This window comes from Nelusetta ayraudi, unplaced genomic scaffold (genome assembly GCF_046127955.1).
Source record: "Nelusetta ayraudi isolate G7.1 ecotype Tasmania unplaced genomic scaffold, CSIRO-AGI_Nayr_v1 ptg000138l, whole genome shotgun sequence".
Classification (NCBI taxonomy): domain Eukaryota; kingdom Metazoa; phylum Chordata; class Actinopteri; order Tetraodontiformes; family Monacanthidae; genus Nelusetta; species Nelusetta ayraudi.
This window is the reverse complement of record NW_027466188.1, coordinates 303,302-324,119: the sequence shown is the minus strand read 5'-3', so window position 1 is coordinate 324,119 and position 20,818 is coordinate 303,302. Positions and strand designations below refer to the sequence as shown.

Sequence of the window (20,818 nt, the reverse complement as noted above, 5' to 3'; positions counted from 1 at the left end):
CTTCTGAAGCTGGGCCAGCTGGCATTTGAACATCTGGAGAGTGGAAACATCATGTTCTACAGTGAAGACCTGGAGAAGTGTGGTCTCAGTGTGACTGAAGCCTCTTTGTACTCAGGAGTTTGTACAGAGATCTTCAGAAGAGAGAGTGTGATCTTCCACAAAACCGTCTACTGCTTCGTTCATCTGAGCATCCAGGAGTTTCTGGCTGCAGTCTTCAGCTTCCACTGTCACACCAACTGGAAGAGGACAGAAGATGGTCACTCTGGAGAATCCCTGGATGAGTTCCTTCAGAAGATGATGAAGAAATCCCTGCAGAGTCCAAACGGTCACCTGGACTTGTTTGTTCGCTTTCTCCATGGACTCAGTCTGGAATCCAACCATAGACTCTTAGGAGGCCTGCTGGGTCTCACTGACAATCATACAGGAACCTTACAGAAGGTCATCAACAACCTGAAGGAGCTGAACACTGGTGATGTTTCTCCTGACAGAAGCATCAACATCTTCCACTGTCTGCTGGAGGTGAAGGATCAGTCAGTGCATCAGGAGGTCCAAGAGTTCCTGCAGTCAGAGAACAGATCAGAGAAGGGACTCTCAGCCATCCAGTGTTCAGCTCTGGCCTACATGCTGCAGATGTCAGAGGAGGTTATGGAGGAGTTGGACCCCAGCAAGTACAACACAACCTGGGAGGGAAGATTGAGACTGATTCCAGCTGTGAGGAACTGCAGGAAGGCTGTGATACGTTTAGTAAGGTATGTAAACACTGTGTGTGTGTGTGTGTGTGTGTGTGTGTGTGTGTGTGTGTGTGTGTGTGTGTGTGTGTGTGTGTGTGTGTGTGTTGAATTGTGAGTCAATGATGAAGAATAATGTCAAGCATATTTTGTTGAGTTGCACTTCTCTTTTTTTCCTTTTTGATTTTGTCTGACTAATTATTCCAGCTAATCTTATGGACTGTATAGGACAGGCAAGAATCAGCTTGGGCTTCAGCCTGCTGCTTTTTCCTTCACACAGTTGTTATGTTTTTGTTGTTGTGAGTCTTTATAATGTGCACATTTGTTTGGGAAGCTTCTTTTTCATTGTTGTCAGTTGATTGCACAAGATTGATTGAATTTACACTGTCAACCAAAATCAACTCTTCAATCATTCATGATGAAGATGATGGTGATGGTGGTGTTGATGATGTTGATGATGATGATGATTATGATGATGATGGAGGTGATGATGATGTTGATGATGATGATGATGATGATGGTGGTTATGATGGTGATGGTGGTTATGATGGTGATGGTGATGATGGTGATGGTGATGATGGTGATGGTGATGATCGTGGTTATGATGGTGATGGTGGTTATGATGGTGATGGTGGTGATGATGATGATGATGATGATGGTGGTGGTGATGACGGTGATGGCGATGATGGTGATGAAGATTATGATGATGGTGATGATGATTATGGTGGTGATGATGATGGTAATGATGATGATGATGATGATGATGGAAGCAGCAACTTCTCATTCTGCTCTCCTTCATTCAGTGTTCAACTCTCAGATCTTCACTGTGCCAGTGGTGTCTTCAGCTCTGCAGTCCAGCCCCTCCCACCTCACACTGCTGGACCTGAGTTGGACAATCCTGAAGGATCTTGGAGTGAAGCTGCTCTGTGCTGGACTGCAGAGTCCAAACTGCAGACTGGAAGTTCTCAGGTCAGTTCTTGCTTTCTACTGGTGGACAGTGTGTGTCAGCAGATGACAACTGGTGTGTAACGCTGCTCAGTGTGAAGACTTTGAAGCAGATATTAAAGACTCATCTAGACAAAGTGGATGTTGTTGATATTTTCATGTCAACAATCTGCAGCCAGAAAAGACTTTGGATGGTGGAAGAAAGTGTGGAAAATGTCTCCAGTCACTTGAGAGCTCAACGGAAGTTGTTGATTGGTGATGAAGGTCACATGACTGAGCAGAAGATCCTGTGAAGAAATATTAGAGGCAGATTAATAGTGCAGCAGTATTTCTTCATCTTGTCCTTTGAATGTGTTTGACTTGTAACGAGACTCTGATGACTGAAAACAGCCACAAGCACACAAAGGACTCACTGATTATTTTCCATCTTCACTGCTGATTGGCTGCACACTGACTGACACACTGCTGTTGTTATTGTGTTGACAACACACTGGCACAATGACTCCTTTGAGGGAATGACTCAGTGATCCCAACAGCCGCACATCTGGATCATCAACAGGGAGGAATGACTCTGAATATGACATTTACACCATGGAAGGAATCAAATATTCATTCTTTATTCAGGTTGGAGAGGTGAGTGACAACCAGCTGCAGGATTCAGGAGTGAAGGAGCTGAGTGGTTTTCTGCAGAGTCCAGAATGTAAACTGGAGACTCTGAGGTCAGTTCACCCTCTTCACTCTACAACTTCTATCACTCTTGTTATTGTTGTCATGATTTTCACTTCACTGCTGTTGGAAATTCAATTTGCAGTCACTGGTTTGTGTTTGAAATGAGTGAAACTGGGTTTAAAGGTCCAGTGTGTAAAATACTGCAATCTAATGGTCAGATTTCAGATTGCAGCACTCACTCACTCACCCTCTCTCCCTCCCTCTCTGTTTCTGTCGTGTCAGATTCTGAAGTCCACATTTCACTTTGATTTTCAGAGTGATGACACCCTGGAAAAACTCTCCATCATTATAAACTCTCCATCATTTATTCTACATTCAGGTTGGAGAGCTGCAGGTTGTCAGAGCTCAGCTGTGATTGGCTGCTCTCAGCTCTGAAGTCCAACTCCTCCCACCTCAGACACCTGGACCTGAGTCTCAACCAGCTGCAGGATTCAGGAGTGAAGGTGCTGAGTGGTTTTCTGCAGAGTCCAGACTGTAAACTGGAGACTCTGAGGTCAGTTCACCCTCTTCACTCTACAACTTCTATCACTCTTGTTATTGTTGTCATGATTTTCACTTCACTGCTGTTGGAAATTCAATTTGCAGTCACTGGTTTGTGTTTGAAATGAGTGAAACTGGGTTTAAAGGTCCAGTGTGTAAAATACTGCAATCTAATGGTCAGATTTCAGATTGCAGCACTCACTCACTCACCCTCTCTCCCTCCCTCTCTGTTTCTGTCGTGTCAGATTCTGAAGTCCACATTTCACTTTGATTTTCAGAGTGATGACACCCTGGAAAAACTCTCCATCATTATAAACTCTCCATCATTTATTCTACATTCAGGTTGGAGAGCTGCAGGTTGTCAGAGCTCAGCTGTGATTGGCTGCTCTCAGCTCTGAAGTCCAACTCCTCCCACCTCAGACACCTGGACCTGAGTCTCAACCAGCTGCAGGATTCAGGAGTGAAGGTGCTGAGTGGTTTTCTGCAGAGTCCAGACTGTAAACTGGAGACTCTGAGGTCAGTTCACCCTCTTCACTCTACAACTTCTATCACTCTTGTTATTGTTGTCATGATTTTCACTTGACTGGGCCCTGTTGCAGGAAACTAGGATGAGGGATTAAGCCGGGATATCTTGGTTATCCTGGATCAATTGATGTTTGATGTGGTTGCAACAGTGGGATAGGTGGAAGTGAGATATGTTCTGCTAGAAGTTACCGTGGAGATTTATTGTGTGGAGTGAGCTGCTCCAGACCAGGCTGAGTTCCAGGATCTATTTCATCCTTGTCTCAGTCAACAGTCACCACCAGTGGAAGGCAGTGCTTCTTCCACTCAACACTGCACATTGTTATCACATTCACCTCCAGCCACTGTCATTATTTCAAGCTTTGGAATCATTTCATTTCAATCATGATAAAGAAATGAGTTGAGATCATATTGCAATCATTGGATAATTTCTAACATGACTTCTACGTTGCCATGCATCCTATATAAAAATACACATCCCATAGAAAGATGAAGACACATCAAAGAGTAACATGAGCTTGTTTTTGTGACAGTGGACGGTCCTGTCACTATGCCTCCAATTGATCATGCGCCCTGGCTGCTTGGCCAAGGGAAGATCCCTTTGGCTGAATGCTTGGTGCGCATGACTATGACCTGGGAGTCTGGGCTTCCAAGCTCGCGAGCTTTGAAAGTTCGAGAGTCTGGAGACTCATGGAGATGGCAGCTCGATAGAACGGCTCCCGAAAGAACCGAAGAAATCACAGACCTACCCCCATCCAGTTGAGTAATATAATTTCCACATACCACGGTAAACGTACAGAGGGGGTAAGACGACAAACGAAGCCCCTGCTTCTATATAACAATCGGCGAGAGAAAGGAAGTAGTTACAGCTAACTCCGTGAAGCCACGGGCTAACGAAGAAGCGAGGACGAGATGGCTAGCTTAGAAGTGTTACTAGAAGAACTGAGAGGTTTCCGTCAGGAAAACAACAAACAACTGAAGTCTATCAAGGAGGAAATTAATAAAACGAATGCAAGAATCAGCGAAGTGGAGGAGCGGGTGGAGAAAAATGAAGAGAGGGCTCTAAACACGGAGGAAGTGTTAACCGGGCTGCTAAAGTTACACGTGAAGCTGGAAGAAAAGCTAACGGACCTGGACAGTCGATCTCGTCGGGAAAATGTCAGGATCTACGGTGTTCCGGAGGAGTCCGAGAAGGACTCGGAGTCGATGACTACATTTGTGGAGACCTTACTGAAAGAGGGGCTCGGTCTGGTCGAGAACGCGGCAGACGTGCGGATAAAAAGAGCACATCGGGCGCTGGGACCGCAACCCCCGAAGAATGTATCACCACGTTCAATACTTGTGAGGTTTTCGAGCTTCAAAATGAAAGAGTCTGTACTGCGCAAGGCTTGGCAACAAAAGGGACTCTTTTGGCGTGAAAAGCGAATAAATCTCGACCACGACTACCCACCAGCCATTCTCAGAAAACGACGAGAGTATACGGAGGTTCGTAGGGCTCTGAAGGAGAACGGGGTCTCGTTCCAGACCCTTTTTCCGGCGAGATTGCGAGTGAGATATGAAGAAGGGCCCAGAACCTACGACAACATAGAGGAGGCTACGGAGGACATGGTCAAAAGAGTTTACAAAGTGAAAGTCATCATTTCACCTGATTCCCTGAAGGAGCAGATCGAGCGGCTGACCTGGACTAGGACAGGAGGGAGAAGAGAGAAAGGCGCCTCCAGCTCTTCAAGAGAAGTCAACTACAAAGAGAGGCTCCGGGCATTTAGGAGAACATCACCACCAGCTCCTTGAGAACTGAAGGATACCACGTTTTTCCTCTTGAGGTACACTTCTCAGATAGAAATTTCTACATAGGCTAAGTTAAAGATGATAGTTTCACAAAAAGGTTCGTCAGGGTCCATCCGGAACTGTGCTGCTGCCACCTGAAGGGCCCTCACCAATAGATTTGGGAGGACATTCCCTTCCGGGCTGTCACCAAGAAGCTCAACAGGGTCTAGGTTATGGACCCCTGTTTGGAAGCCGAGCTTGTTTTGTTTTGTTTTTTGTTTTTTTGTTTTTTCATTGTGCAGTGAGTATGTATGTTCTTGCTTTATCTGTTCATGTTCTTTTAGTTCTAGTGGGCTTGAGGGGGCTCTCCAATGTGATTGGTGAAATGGAAGACATCACTTAAATGGAAAGAAAACAACTGAAGGTGGTTTCATTCAATATAAATGGGATGCATAATCCGATAAAAAGATGGAAGATTTTATCTAAATTAAACAAAGAAAAGGTCCAAATAGCTTTTCTGCAGGAAACCCACCTAGACGATTCCGAACATGCCAAGTTGAATAAGATGGGATATAAATATGTGTATTTTTCTTCCCATGCTTCGGGGAGGCGAAGAGGGGTGGCAACTTTAATATCAAGTACCCTGCACTATGAACATATTGCAGAACATAAAGACAAGGAAGGCAGATTTGTTTTGACTACAGGGAAAATTGATGGCGTCCTGATAACTTTTATTAATGTTTATGCTCCACCTGGTAGCGACTGGACCTTCTATAGACACATATTTGAAATGACAGTAACAAAAAGTCAAGGGGTATTGATATATGCCAGGGACTTTAATGTTAGATTAAACCCGAATTTGGATTTGTCTAATGGAAAATCTAATACACAAACTATCAGTAAAAGAATCAGAAACATGTTAGAAGAAACTGGATTGGTGGATGTATGGAGAGTTAAAAATCCATGTCGTCGGGATTACACGCATTACTCCCCTCCATACAAAGTATACTCACGCATAGATTATTTTTTCATGCTCAAAGATGATATTCATAGGATAGAAAAATGTGAAATCGGCCAGAGCCCTAACTCGGACCACAGTCCAATTTATATGTCTTTTTTTCTGACTGAGAAAAACAGATTCACTCTCTGGAGGTTTAACACAAACTTGCTGAAAAATAAAATTATTAAAAAATAATTTGAAAGATGAAATTAAAAGATACTTGGATGAAAACGACAATGAAGAGGTGGGGCCAATTATACTCTGGGACGCGTTAAAGTCGGTGATCAGGGGTAAAATAAAAGCGATCTCCTCAAACGAAAAGAAAATGAGATTACAAAAACAATACAAACTGGAGGAGGAGTTAAGGAAACTCCAACAGGAGCATTCTAAAACCTTCTGGGAGGTAACAAATATTAAAATCAAGGAAGTGAAAAGAGAATTGGATGAGTTAAACACACTAGAGATACATTATAGAGCCTTTGAGCCAAAGGATAAGGCAGAGGCCTGACATAACAGGAGTTGCGATGGCCTCTGGTGAACAAAAGCTATCCCTGTTCGCTGATGATTTAAGACTAACTATAACAAATCCAACTAAAACTATACCCATATTAATGGAGATGATTGCGGAATATGGTTCATTGTCGGGTTACAAGATTAAGATCAACAAGACTCAGGTTTTAACACTGAATTATGTCCCTCCAAACAAAATTAAGAGTTTGTATAGATGGAATTGGGAGGCGGATTCCATAAAATATTTGTGGGTTTTTCTAACAAAAGAATTTTCCAGGACTTTCGATGCCAACTATGGCCCCCTAACATCAAGACTAAAAATAGACATACAGAGATGGAATGTGATCCCTTTTTTCAATTTACACTCCAGAGTTGAGTCAGTCCACGCTTGTTATATCTATTTCAGTGCTTACCTATCTTGATTCCGGAGAAACAATTTACAGAATGGGACAGATTAATATCACAATATATCTGGCAAGGGAAAAAGGCCAGAATAAGGTACAGAACACTGCAGTTGAAGAAAGAGAAAGGGGGGTTGGGTCTTCCCAACCTACAGGAATATTATCTTGCAGCTCAACTGAAACCATTAATCTATCTATGCTGTCCACAATACAATGCAGGATGGAAAGACATAGAGAGTTCCTCAGTGGAAGGTGTACCTCTCTTATCGATGTTGATGGACAAAGAACTACAAGAATATTTTGATGATACCGCATGACTCGATGTTATACACAATGCTAAACTCTTGGAGAAGAATAGTGAAAATTTGCCATTTAGGTAACCAGATCAAAATGTTCAAGTGGTGTGCTTTTGACTCGGCTTTTAAACCAAACAAGAATGACGGGAGATTCAAGGGATGGATCTCAAAAGGATTAACCACCTATTATACATTTATCAAGAGGGGGGTGTTTCAGAGTTTTGAAGAACTTCAAAGGTCAAATGGGTTTGAGAAGGATGACTTCTTCAGATATCTGCAGGTTAGGTCTTACTATAATCATAATCTACAAGAAACTTGGGAAACAGCTGGACCAGGATTCTTAGAAGTGCTTTTGTCATTGTTGAAATCAGGTTCCTGTACTAAAGTTGTCTCCAAGTTATACAATGGTATTCAGCTGTTCAAACAAGTTGACACAGACTACATAAGGAATAAATGGCAAAAAGAAGGAAATTTAATTATTTCAGTTGAAAGCTGGGAAAAGATTCACAAATTTCAATGGAAGACCTCAAGCTCCAATTCATGGAGGGAATTCTGTTGGAAGAACATTGTTCGGTTTTTTGTAACCCCTGCCCAGAAAAAACATCACAGCAACAGTGCAACCTGCTGGAGACAATGTAAGACAGACAAGGCAAATCATTACCATATCTTCTGGGGTTGTCCGGTGATCAAACCATTCTGGGATCAACTGTGCATGCACTTAAATAACATTTTTGTTGAGAAAATTCCTTGTAAATGTGAAGTCCTGTACTTAGGAGACATCTCATGGGATAACTGGAATTTGTCAGATAAAAAACTCATGGCAATGCTTCTGGCAGCAAGCAAAAAAACTATCACGAGAAAATGGTTGAGGACTGAAGCACCTACAATTGATGAATGGATTGATATTGTTCAGAATATTTACATTCTAGAGAAATTGTCATTCTGTCTTAAAGGTCAAAGAGACTCCTTTTTCAGGATATGGACAAAATGGACGGAATATATAAAAGCTGTAATTTCTGTAAACTGAATTTGACTGCTCTGTAAAATCATTGTCATGATACACACTGCTAGACTGGTTCATGAGATGATACACGTTTTACTGTGTTTTTTTTTTTCTTTCTTTCTTTTTTATGTTAAAAGGAATGGAGTAGACCCTCTCACTTGCTCACTTGTTCCGTTCTGTTATGGTTATTGTTGTTAAAAAAATACTGGATTAGCAATTATATTTTCATATCCACACTTGATGTGGACTTTATATTGTACGCAAGAGAAATGTCTGTACACTTGCTTCTCCAAATAAACAATAAATTACAAAAAAAAAAAGAAAGTTCGAGAGTCTGAATCCCCGTCCCAGGTGCAAATCCTCATGGAGGCTTATGAGGAGGTCAAAGATGGCCAATCCGTTAATCCCAGCTCCATAACCGGGGTCTATGGAAGGAAGCCGCGTGCATGGCGCACTGATCCAGGATAGCTTTCACCTGGCTTGATGAATCTGTGTCTTCTCATCCTGGATGGCTTTTAGTGCAACCCATGAAGCCTGGACACACGTGCTGTGGATTGGTTGAACGCTGAAGGCTTAGTGACTCATCTTGGATGACGCAATCCTACTTTGGTGCAAGGGGGCCCAGACAGCAACATCATCAAGAGCCAGTAATGGACTCCACAGTGCAGCACTCGTTCACTCACCCTCCCTCTCCCATTTTATTCTGTAGTGTCAGATTCTGAAGTCGACATTTCACTTTGATTTTCAGAGTGATGACACCCTGGAAAAACTCTCCATCATTATAAACTCTCCATCATTTATTCTACATTCAGGCTGGAGAGGTGCAGGTTGTCAGAGCTCAGCTGTGATTGGCTGCTCTCAGCTCTGAAGTCCAACCCCTCCCACCTCAGAAACCTGGACCTGAGTGACAACCAGCTGCAGGATTCAGGAGTGAAGGAGCTGAGTGGTTTTCTGCAGAGTCCAGAATGTAAACTGGAGACTCTGAGGTCAGTTCACCCTCTTCACTCTACAACTTCTATCACTCTTGTTATTGTTGTCATGATTTTCACTTCACTGCTGTTGGAAATTCAATTTGCAGTCACTGGTTTGTGTTTGAAATGAGTGAAACTGGGTTTGAAGGTCCAGTATGTAAAATCCTGCCATCTAGTGCCATCAGATTGCAGTACCGTAGTTGCAGTGCTTACTTGCTACTACGGTAGCCTTCCAGCATCATAAAGGATGTGGTTGACAGCAAAGGTGTCTAGTTCTCTGTATAATGATAAAGTTCCATCAACACAAATATTACAACCATCTATTAGCATCACAATCAGTCATAGTCACAGCAGACAGTCCAGTGCTAGCATGATTTTCAGCTAGCGCTAGCATTAGCCACCTGTATGAGCACTTAGATACTGTAGATAGATCCAGCTGGACTCAGCAGAAGGTCAAGGGTCAATGCAGGTTCTATCATCTCAGTCAGTTCAGTATTGATGAGCAAGATGCAGAAAAGATTCCACTGCATTTCAGTCACTTAATAACCATTTGTTCTCAGCATTTGCTTTATTAGAGGATTCCAGCCTCCAACCATCAATATGAAACTGTCTCTCAAACTCATCTTCCCAACCAGCCGCCTACAAACATGGCGGTGCAAGATGGACACGACCTTTGACGTTCTGTCTGTTTCTAGAAAGAAGCATTCTAATGGCAGGAAAAGCAGAGGACTTTTATTTTCTACTAATCAAAGACTTCAAACTATATTGACGGTTGTATATGAAGCTTTCAGCAATAAATCTGCACTGATTTTACACACTGAACCTTTGAGGCAAAATGAATCAATGAATTCCAACATTGTTAACAGCTGATCAGTGGTCACATGACTAAACAGGTTGATATAAAATATTTTATTGTGGTGATTCATTATTTCAGTATTATTGTTGTGCTTCTGATTGGTTTAATGGACATTACAGTGTTATAGACATTCATATTTTTAATTTCATATAGTGATGAAAACTCCACTCACTCCATCATTTATTCTCTATTCAGGTTGGAGTTGTGCAGTTTGTCAGAGCTCAGCTGTGATTGGCTGCTCTCAGCTCTGAAGTCCAACCCCTCCCACCTCAGACTCCTGGACCTGAGTTGGAACCAGCTGCAGGATTCAGGAGTGAAGGTGCTGAGTGGTTTTCTGCAGAGTCCAGACTGTAAACTGGAGGTTCTGAGGTCAGTACTGGTTTGGAACCAGTGGATGATGGTTTCAGCACCAAACACACTTCATCACACATGTTGAATAAACATTGAACTGAAGGTTGATTCATATCAAAATGACATCCAGAAATATGAAAACTTCATTCTGTTCATCAGTGGTCATGTGACCAAACATCATTTCAACACACATTAGTTTTGGACTGAGGATTTAATTTCAAGGTGACATTTTCTGTAGTGTCAGATTCTGAAGTCGACATTTCACTTTGATTTTCAGAGTGATGACACCCTGGAAAAACGCTCCATCATTATGAACTCTCCATCATTTATTCTCTATTCAGGTTGATTGACTGCAGTTTGTCAGAGGTCAGTTGTGATTGGCTGCTCTCCGCTCTGAAGTCCAACCCCTCCCACCTCAGAGAGCTGGACCTGAGGTTGAACAACCTGAAGGAATCATCAGTGAAGCCACTGATGGATCTTGTCCACAGCAGTGACCATCAACTGCAGACTGTGAGGTCAGTACTGGTTTGGAAGCAGTGGATGATGGTTCCAGCACAAAAGCCAGTTGATCCCACAGCAGAGGTCCAGTGTTCCCAGTCAGTGTGAGAGGAGGATGGTGTCGTCCAGCTGCTCCTCATTCATCCAACATCTGCTGCCAAACTGCTTCTTCTCTCAGTTCACCAGTCAATTATTGATCAGTTCATCTTCATCAGGCCTCAGTATCAGTCCAACACTCCATGGTCACCTGACCTTCATATGTTCCACACTTGACATGTGACTGAGAGTCTGCTTCTTCTCACCAGTCACTCCATCATCTCCATCAACAGTCAACGTCTGTGTGATGATGCGTTCAAGGACTGTGAGTCCTGACTCCTGCTGTCTCTTCTTCTCTCTGCAGGTGGGAGAGGTATTGAGGGAGGATGAGGAGGAGAGTGAAGAGGAGGGCTCCATCTAGTGGTGGCTGACAGAACTGCGTGTCACGACCTTTGACCCCAGTGGAGCCTGGTGGCTGGCGGACTGCTTCTCCCTACACGCTGCTGTGGTTACTGGGAGAGACGTCCCAGAAGCCACTGGTGGACCTTGCAGTGCCACATATGGACTCTTGGATTGTTCTTGGCCTTCCAGTGAAGCACTGCGTGAGCACTGGAGGTCAACCATGACTGATAGAGGTCAAAGGTCAGAGGTTTGACCAATTACAAAGACCATAATTAATTAGATTATTTTCTTTAATGGAGTCCCAGCACTAATAAATATATATTTGTATGCGTACCCATATAAGTCCATCAATGTTTAATGCACCTTTTTTCTTGAGCAGTATCTTTAAATTTCCACCTGCTTGTGTTTGCATGTTCAGGTAGATTAATGTGTATGTAGATCTATATTAGTAGCTTCAATGTGCTGTGAAATGTGGCATCTTCACCAACACTTATATCATTTGACTCAGGTGTCTCAGTGTTTGCAGAGTCATTGCAATAAAGCGCTCAACACCCTGGTGGTTCTGGATTGTTCTCGGGGGTTCTAAGAGCTAAACACCCTGGTGGTTCTGGATTGTTCTCGGGGGTTCTAAGAGCTAAACACCCTGGTGGTTCTGGGTGGTTCTGGATGGTTCTAGGAGCTTCTAGGGTGTTCTAAGAGCTAAACACCCTGGTGGTTCTGGATGGTTCTAGGAGGTTCTAGGGGGTTCTAAGAGCTAAACACCCTGGTGGTTCTGGGTGGTTCTAGTACAGACATGGGCAAACCCCGTCCTAATAGAGTTGCCGTATGTGACGTCATTGGCAGTCGCCTCTGTCCGGTGGGCGACTGCCAATGACATCACATACGGCAACTCTATTAGGCCAAACTACATCGGTTGATTAAGGTTATCTTTTTTTTTTCTGTCAATCCCTGGCGTATTTACGGTACTTTGTTTGTATTAATGTTGTATACACAAAATTCTCTCTCTCTCTCTCTCTATGTATTGTTGGATCAGATTTCCTTGTGCCGTGCTGCTGATCCGCGTGTTGGTTGAATGAAGAGTCACAGGAGAAGAATGCCAATTTAAATATGTCTTTAGTAAAGAAATCAATTGAGGGTACAACTATACAGAGCTCTGGGCCCAGTTCAGAACCCTAGCAACACCAAAGTATTGTCAGGGCATGAAGTCTGACTGCTCTCTGTCCCTTGACCCAGTCCTTTTATACAGAAAGAAAACATGCAAACACTCCCAGGTGTTGTCCTCTTCTGACTGGCTGCCCGGTCTCCAGACCCAAGCCTCATTGGATGTTGGGGCAGCCTTTGATCCAAGTCTCTGATTACTGAGTGCAACAGGAAACAAGTCCTTATTTGGCAGGGAGCCAAATGATCCATCATTGGTTCCAGCGTGACCTGTTGAAATAATACAGTGCACAACATGCCTGAGGTCACAGGCTCCTCCCCCCCGTGCCTCCGATGGATCATGAGTTCTCCCCCCTGTAAATGACCGGGTTATAAAGTCTTATGGTGGTCGCAAAGTCAGTTAGCTCTCTGTCCATCCTCTGGTCCCCCATGGTCACCCTCTGCTCCCCCAGGGTGATCCGGTCCCCCAGGGTCACCCTCTGGTCACCCACTGGTCCCCCAGGGTCACCCTCTGGTCTCCAGGGTCACCCTCTGCTCCCCCAGGGTCACCAGTTAGTGAGGGATGTTCTTCCCTTTGTTCCTTCTTGAGCTCTTTGTGTGACTCCTGCAACAATGCCTTTTCTCTATGAGTAGGTCAGCCAAATGATTAAACAGCTTTATATTAATAATCATGTTATTATAAACAAACATCTAAACTAATTATATTATTCAACACTAACATCTAAACTAAATATATGATTCCAACAGTATAGATATACATACAAGGTAAATCAAAATACAGTGACGAATGTATGTATTCAACACACACTATCTATCACCGGCGAAATAGCGTTTTGACCGCCATCTATCCATATATCACGTTCGACCGCGATGTAGAGGTCTGTCCCAATGGAGTTGCCCCCCCGCCGTCAACATAACTTCGGTGGCCCGCCGACTCGATGCAGGTCTGTCATGTCACCCCTGTTCTAGTAGCTCAACACCCTGGTGGGGCTTCACAGACACTGACTTGGTTCCATTGACATTACAGCAACACGTTTTCTCCATGATATCCCAGGATGCATTGTCTCCTCCTATGAGGTGGCTCACCAAAACACTGCATCCATCTGCTGCTGCTCCGCTACCCCCCACCCCCTCTGTCTAGTAAAGCCTTCTCGTGTGTCACAGTTCCACTCATAGCAAGGCTCCATCAGGGTTAGGTAAAAACAAACCCAGTGTTTGAACAAACTGAGTGGAGCTCAGCAGTGACAAGGTCACTACTGTCCTTTGTCAAGGCCAACGTTGAGCCTCCTACTCCCCCTACAGCCACAAGGATCCAGGACTTCCTCTGGAAACACACCAGGACAAACAGCCCACATCAGAAAAACACATTTCAGTCCATAAAATGTGTGTATTTATTGATCTATTTGTAGTAGTCGATAATAGTTGATACAACTCACTGCTGACAAGGTTTACACAACACAACAAACCGTTGAGTTTAAAACCCAAAGAATAATTGTGTACTTTTCACACACATCCCCGCGCCATGTTCACTGGTCAGTGAACGGGTCACGTGACCCCATACGTCACCAGCAATCCATGGCTGTGTCTCAGATCAGGCGCTGCATCCTTGGAAGGCTGCAATTTGAAAGGAAGTTGCGTCACCGCACTGCGCTGAAGGCTCCTCCCAATTCCCAATAGTCAGAACGACGCTCAAAATGCTCCCTACTGTTAGCACCAAGGCTACACCACTACTATCCTTCACCTCCTTCTGTATCCCAGGATGCTTTGCGTGCTGCTGCTGCAAAGCATCCTGGGATCCTGGGAAGTCAGCTGAAATTAGCGCCATTAGCGCAAAGACACCGCGTATAAATTTAAGTATTGAAATTTCACATCAAATCTTCAGTTTTTAACGCAGGGTTTTTACTGATTTGAACATCCAACCAACCAATGGTGAGCTTGATGCTATGAAAACCACACTTCCGGGGTTGGCCAGCAGGAGGGAACGGCGGTGACGCAACCAGGAAGTACGCCCAAGGCTAGACCGTCCCGTGAGGTTATCGGGGAGGCGGGGTTTGGGTCGGTCCTTCTGGGCCGGGTCCTTGGGAGGACGCTTCCTTCAGACGGAGGACGCTTCATTCAGACGGAGGACGCATCCTTCGGACGGAGGACGCTTCCTTCGGACGGAGGACGCTTCCTTCAGACAATGGAGGCTTCCTTCCAAGGATGCAGACCCTGGATTGAGACTTAGTCCATGAACTGCTAGTATGTTTTTCTAGATATACAGCGCTTACTGTCTAGGTGGGAACAACTGGCTGTGTGTGTGTGTGTGTGTGTGTGTGTGTGTGTGTGTGTGTGTGTGTGTGTGTGTGTGTGTGTGTGTGTGTGTGAGACGGGCACTAGTAGACAGAGTGTGCGGTCCTCTGGGACGTGGTCCTGCTGCTCTGGCTGCTGAGGCTCATGTGCTTGTGGAGGCACGGCAGCTTCCTGGCCAGCAGCTTTCTCAAGTGGCTCTGGAACTTCTTGCCCACAAACGTGTAAAACACGGGACTGACGCAACAGTACACATAGGCCACGTTCTGCGTCACGTACAGCGCATAGTCCGTGGCCTCCGAGGCGGCACACGATGAGCCGCCCCCCCCCCCCGGCTGGGGCCGGAGAGCTCGAGGGCGCGCAGGAAGACTATCACGTTGTAGGACGTCCAGCAGAGGAAAAAGGTGAAAACGGTGACAAAGATGAGCTTGACGGTGCGGCACTTGTTCTTCAGCCGAGTGGACAGGACGCGGACGGTGATGCCGGTGTAGCAGTACATCACCATGAAGAGCGGGAGCAGGAAGAAGAGCAGGAACTGCTGGTAGCACGGTGCTCTCGGGGTACCCGGCCTCCTCGCAGATCAGCCCGTCGAACGGACTCTCCCACACCGTCTGCAGGACAAACTCCTTGGCGCTGGCCGCCACGCTGACCAGCCAGACCGTCAGCGTTCCTGCCACGGCGTTCGCCCTCCTCCTGCTCTTGGCGGCCGGGACCGCGTGCACCACGGTCAGGTAGCAGAAGCCAACAGAGTAGGCGCCGCTGACCAGCTTGCACAGCGCCTCGCCGAAGATCCACTCCGAGAGGTGGTAGGTGGCCCAGAAGGGGAGGCTGGAGGTGAAGAGGACATTGGACAGGACCAGGTTCAGGAGCAAGACGTTGGTGGCGGTGTTGAGCTTCTCATACTTGTAGATGACAAAGAGCACCAAGCCGTTGCCGAGGTAGCTGAGCAGGAAGTTGACGTAGTAGAAGACTGGGATGATCCTGGCGCCAAAGTGGTTGACGCCAGTCCTGGGACACAGCTGGACCGGGTCGCTGACCACGTAACCCGGCTCCGAGGTGTTGGCGGTGTCGTTGAGAAGCTGCTGGAAGAGCAAGTACTCGTCGTCGTACTCCTCGTAGTCCATGACCCGTACCGGACCTGTGGAAGACACATTACAGACGGTAAGTCTCAGTGGATACATATATATATATATATATATATATATATATATATATATATATATATATATACATATCTGCAATTCATATTTTAACGGTTTATATAGACCCCTCAGGCTCCATTCAAAATGGGGGTTATTGTAGGAGAGTTGCAGTCAACTGAGATTTGGAGAGAGTTTGGATTACTAGATTTTGGATAGTGTTTATAGTTTGGAGTGTTTGAGACTAGATAGCGTTTACTTTGGAGATAGTTTTGAGAGCTTAGGGAGAGAGTGAGGAGAGGAGAGGTGATAGGATGGAGCCCCCTGTCCTGTACATCAATGTCCATGTTACACAAGCATCTATGCCAGGGGTGCCCATTACGTCCATCGCTATCTACTGGTCAATTGCGAAGGGAGTTTGGGTCGATCGCATGGAGAGAGAGAGGGAGAGAGAGAGAGTGAGTGTGAGAGAGAGAGTGAGAGAGAGAGAGAGAGAGAGAGATCCGCGTCAATTACAGCAGGTAGAATCGTTCAGGCAGGATTAGAAAACACGGTGGATCTGGTTGATTTTGGTCATAATGTACGATGTGCTGGATTTTGTTCTTAAATGTGCTGTGCTTTACATTCATTCATTCATTCATTCATTTTCCATACCCACTTAGTCCCGAACTCAGGGTCACGGGAGTCTGCTGGAGCCTCTCCCAGCTGTCTTGGGGCGAAGGCAGGGGACACCCTGGACAAGGCTGTCCAGGGTAAATGTGACGTATCGGCTTTGGCACTATTCAGATCAAATAAAGACCAGACAGGGACAGGAAAAAGAGTTTCGCTGTTGTTTTACATGCAAAACTACCGGGGTTGTCGCGTGAGCTTGCAATCCTGGCGTAAACTGATGGAGACGCCTCGCTCGGAAAATGCGCTTCAAAATGCGCACGCACTGCAGACGCGCCGAAGATGCTGGGAGATGCTGCTAGCAAAACGTCTGTATCACATACACACACACACACACACACACACACACACACACACACACACACACACACACACACACACACCAATTATCCCTAACCTATGCGCTGGAAAACACAAAACTATACAGCAAAACATCTTAACGTAAACACACTTTTATTGATAAAATCAAACATAGGCAGATATAACCTAAACAATTTTAAACCATGAGTTTTCTGTGCAATGATGAGCATAAATGCACATGGGAACATGTTGACCCATTTAATCCTCTTTCTTTCTTTATCATTGGACTACAAATATATTTCTGAATGAATATGTTTTCCTGTTTTATCGGAAGTGGATCTTTTTGACTTGCTCATTTTAAAAGTAGCTTGCATGTTGAAAAAGTGTGAGCACCCCTGATCTATGCCCTTTTCCAAGTCCCACAATCACTTTCACTGTCATCTGCCTGATTACACCCATGCCATTTTCAGAAAAAAATTGCACAAACAGAATACATTCAAAAAATGTATCATACACATAGTTATCAAGTCAAGTTATTTATTTATTGTCATTGTTGAACAAAGTTAACAACAAAATTTGTTTGGAGCATCCCCATAACCACTGGCATCAGTACCGATAAAACAATCATAAATAAGTGAGAAAAAAAAACAAAAATATATATATAATTTATGTACAGAAATTATTTGGTCATTCATTTTTTGCAATTCATAGTCATTCCCAACAGACATAACAGACACAAAAATTCAATGCATCACAAGTGGTTCAGACACAGCTTGCCTGTGATTGTACATTTGGCCAGTAGGTGGTTTCGTGTGCACATGAAGCTTCGAGAAATGAACCGTTTCTCGAACCAGTTGGCTCAAGTGGTTCAATGCCTCATGAGGCTTCACCTCACCATCACTACAGTCACTGCATCCTGAATCAGTCACACTCAAAGTCGCACACCACCTCTGCTTTGTTCTGGACTGTGGAATGGGCAATATTAATTTAATCTAATTAAATTCTGTTTTATTACTTTATGTCTATTTTAATGCTCTTTATTGGTGCTGAATGGAAGTGTGGTTGTTGTTTTATGAGCTAATGGATAGACAAGTGGCCTATAACATAAGACGCTTAAATGAAGTGAATAGGATATGTCCACAATGTCAAGAAAGGAAGCAGGGTGTCTTTAAAATCGATAACATTTGAATAAGTATTAAAAGTTGAGTTGATGTTATACTTGTATTGACATTATGAGTAATTTATACAACTTTTCCCAGGAACTTTTCCCAATGATGAGGTTGAGGGCCCATCATCTGCAATTCAGCATTCTGCAGGTAGTCAACACCAAAACAAGCGTATTCAGCTGTCATCATCCTGTTTGTAAATAATACATATAAACTGTGTACTTGTAATATAAGTCAAACTTTGGTAACTTGAATATAATTCTCACAAAGGGATTTTTCATGTGTATGCACTTTGTACCTGTTATGAATTTAAAAAAAAAACATTCATAACTAAACTCAGTTGTTGGTTTCCATCTCTATAAGTTAACAAAGATACATAGATACCTATGAAACACTTGTTTATCTTGCTGAAACTAATACTAGGTTACTAGTACTAGATACACCAGTATACTCTCCCGGAGCACAGATCAACCCACTCAAACAAACAAAAAGCATTTTACTCAGTCAGATAAGATTACTAAATGCTGGATGATACACTGTTTTGTGCATTATTTGGGTAAATAAAATAGTTCTATTATTCATACCTCCGCCTACCATTTATTATTACCTAAGGCATAGGGCATTTAAAAAAACAAAACAAATGTCATTCCGGTGTGCCACCCGTCTGTGCCCCGAGCTTGCCCCCCCAAGAAAAAAATTCTAGGACCGCCCCTGTTTCCAACACTGTGGATGCTCGGTTGTTTATTGCAGCAGACAGATAAACAATTAAACGGCTAAAGCCATCTATTCCACCGTGAATGACAAATCTCCAGCTTTTGGTAAAAAAGGGAGAGAAGATGGAAAGAGAAATCTAAAATATATAAGGCATCAGATAGCTAATTGAAAAATGTTCATGCACAGCTTATTTGACACAAAAAAGGTATGGTACAAAGATGAAAAGATTTGGAGTGGGTAGAAAATCTCAATGTTTCATTTGTTCAAGTATTTAAAAACAGTTTTGAAAAATACCGTATTAATTTGTGGTTTCCATCTATGTGCCACATTGCATTTGGTGCAGGAACAGAATACTGCCTCCGTCTTAGTGTGCGATTGGCCAAGGCTCGCACTTCAGTCCCAATTGGGTCCACTCTTCTTAAGGAATCACGTACTCTTTGAACTACAACAACAGCAAAAAAAAAAGAAAGACAAACTACATAAAATATTAAAGGCACAAATCCGTGTTAACACAGATAATGCTGACAAAAGGTATGATTTCATTTATTAAATACCCCCCTTTCTTTTTTTAAATATACCGCCATTCTTTTTTTAATCATCCATGTAAGCACTTTTAGCTACATTTTGTACGGAAAGCGTTATACAAATAAAGCTAATTATATTTGTTTGTTTCGGTTAAACTGATGCACAATACAGATTACTGAATACATTCATGTGGGGATCAACTTCATATCAAACTTACTTTGCACTCGTAATCCCCTGGCATGAAGGAATGCTCTCATCATTCTGTACCCTGTGTTTGGGTGACTGAGTTGGATTTCTGCAATGACGGCATCCAGCTCTTCATCACAAAGCGCTGAATACATATCCGACATTCTAAACAAACAAAGAATAATTCCTGAAATTTTACATGGCAAGAGCCAAAACATATATAATAATAATAATAATAATAATAATAATAATAATAATAATAATAATAATAATAATAATAATAAACTTTTATTTGTACAGCGCTAAATCACAACCAAAGGCGTCTCAAAGCGCTTTATACAATCGTATAATATATGATATATTATATATTATACGTGTTCTGTTAAGGTGAAACAACAAAGAAGCCTTTAAGTCTAAATTGTTTAATAAATAGGTTAAGAGCAGTTGGTGTAAGTATGAAAGTCATTTAATTTATTTGTTGCATTAAGAGAAGCATTTATAGAGCGTCGTTGCCACCTACTGGCATCTTTCGGTAGTATTTCTGTTGTAATTTTGAAGCGAACTTTATACCGGAAGTAAGACACGGGAAACACACTGCCAGCGTTTTCTGATACGCACCCGTTACTGTAAACCAGTGTTTGTGTGCCTCGAGATATTGTCAGGTGTGCCGTGGGAAATTATCCCATTTGTGTGCCTGTGCAGTCTAGCGCCTGGCAGAGTAATCATGTAGTACTCTTCCATACCAGTAGGTGGCAGCAGCAGGTAGCTAATTGCCTTGCGCTCGGAGACAAGCGAATTAGTGACGCATGGATGCAGCGACAGGTGTGTGGATTGTGGATAGCGGGACGACGGTTGAAAGTGATGGATACGTTTTTGAAGAGGAAAAATGTTGACTCTGAACTGGACCCTGGACAAAATCCGGACCCAGATGAAGGCCCTAGTATGAGTGGAGGCAAAGACGGTGACGTCGAGCAAAGTTTCTGGCGTGAGGCAATACAATGAAAGCTATCTTTCATTTGGATTTACTTTTACCGGAGATGCAACGGCACCGACTCCGTTGTGCTTGGTATGTGGTGAAAAGCTCTCCAACAGTGCTATGGTCCCAAAGTAAGCTTAAACGCCATCTCCAAACGAAACAGCCCTCAGTTCAAAAGAAAAATGTGGAGTATTTTGTTCG

General features: G+C 43.6%; 1 protein-coding gene across 1 annotated transcript; it reads left to right on the top strand.

The window, feature by feature from the left end:
- Window positions 1-1,491: 1,491 nt before the first annotated feature.
- On the top strand, window positions 1,492-10,909 carry LOC142879631 (uncharacterized). The gene is made up of 5 exons (XM_076013007.1): window positions 1,492-1,697; window positions 2,722-2,895; window positions 3,225-3,398; window positions 9,194-9,407; window positions 10,901-10,909. The coding sequence occupies exons 1-5, from the start codon at window positions 1,492-1,494 to the stop codon at window positions 10,907-10,909; spliced, it is 777 nt and encodes a 258-aa protein (XP_075869122.1).
- The last annotated feature ends 9,909 nt before the right edge of the window (window positions 10,910-20,818 follow it).

Coding starts and splice junctions, on each gene's coding strand:
- LOC142879631 (XM_076013007.1), top strand. CDS start 1,492: ATGGAAGCAGCAACTTCTCATTCTGCTCTCCTTCATTCAGTGTTCAAC. Junction 1,698..2,721: donor TGCAGACTGGAAGTTCTCAG/GTCAGTTCTTGC, acceptor TTCTACATTCAG/GTTGGAGAGCTGCAGGTTGT. Junction 3,399..9,193: donor TGTAAACTGGAGACTCTGAG/GTCAGTTCACCC, acceptor TTCTACATTCAG/GCTGGAGAGGTGCAGGTTGT.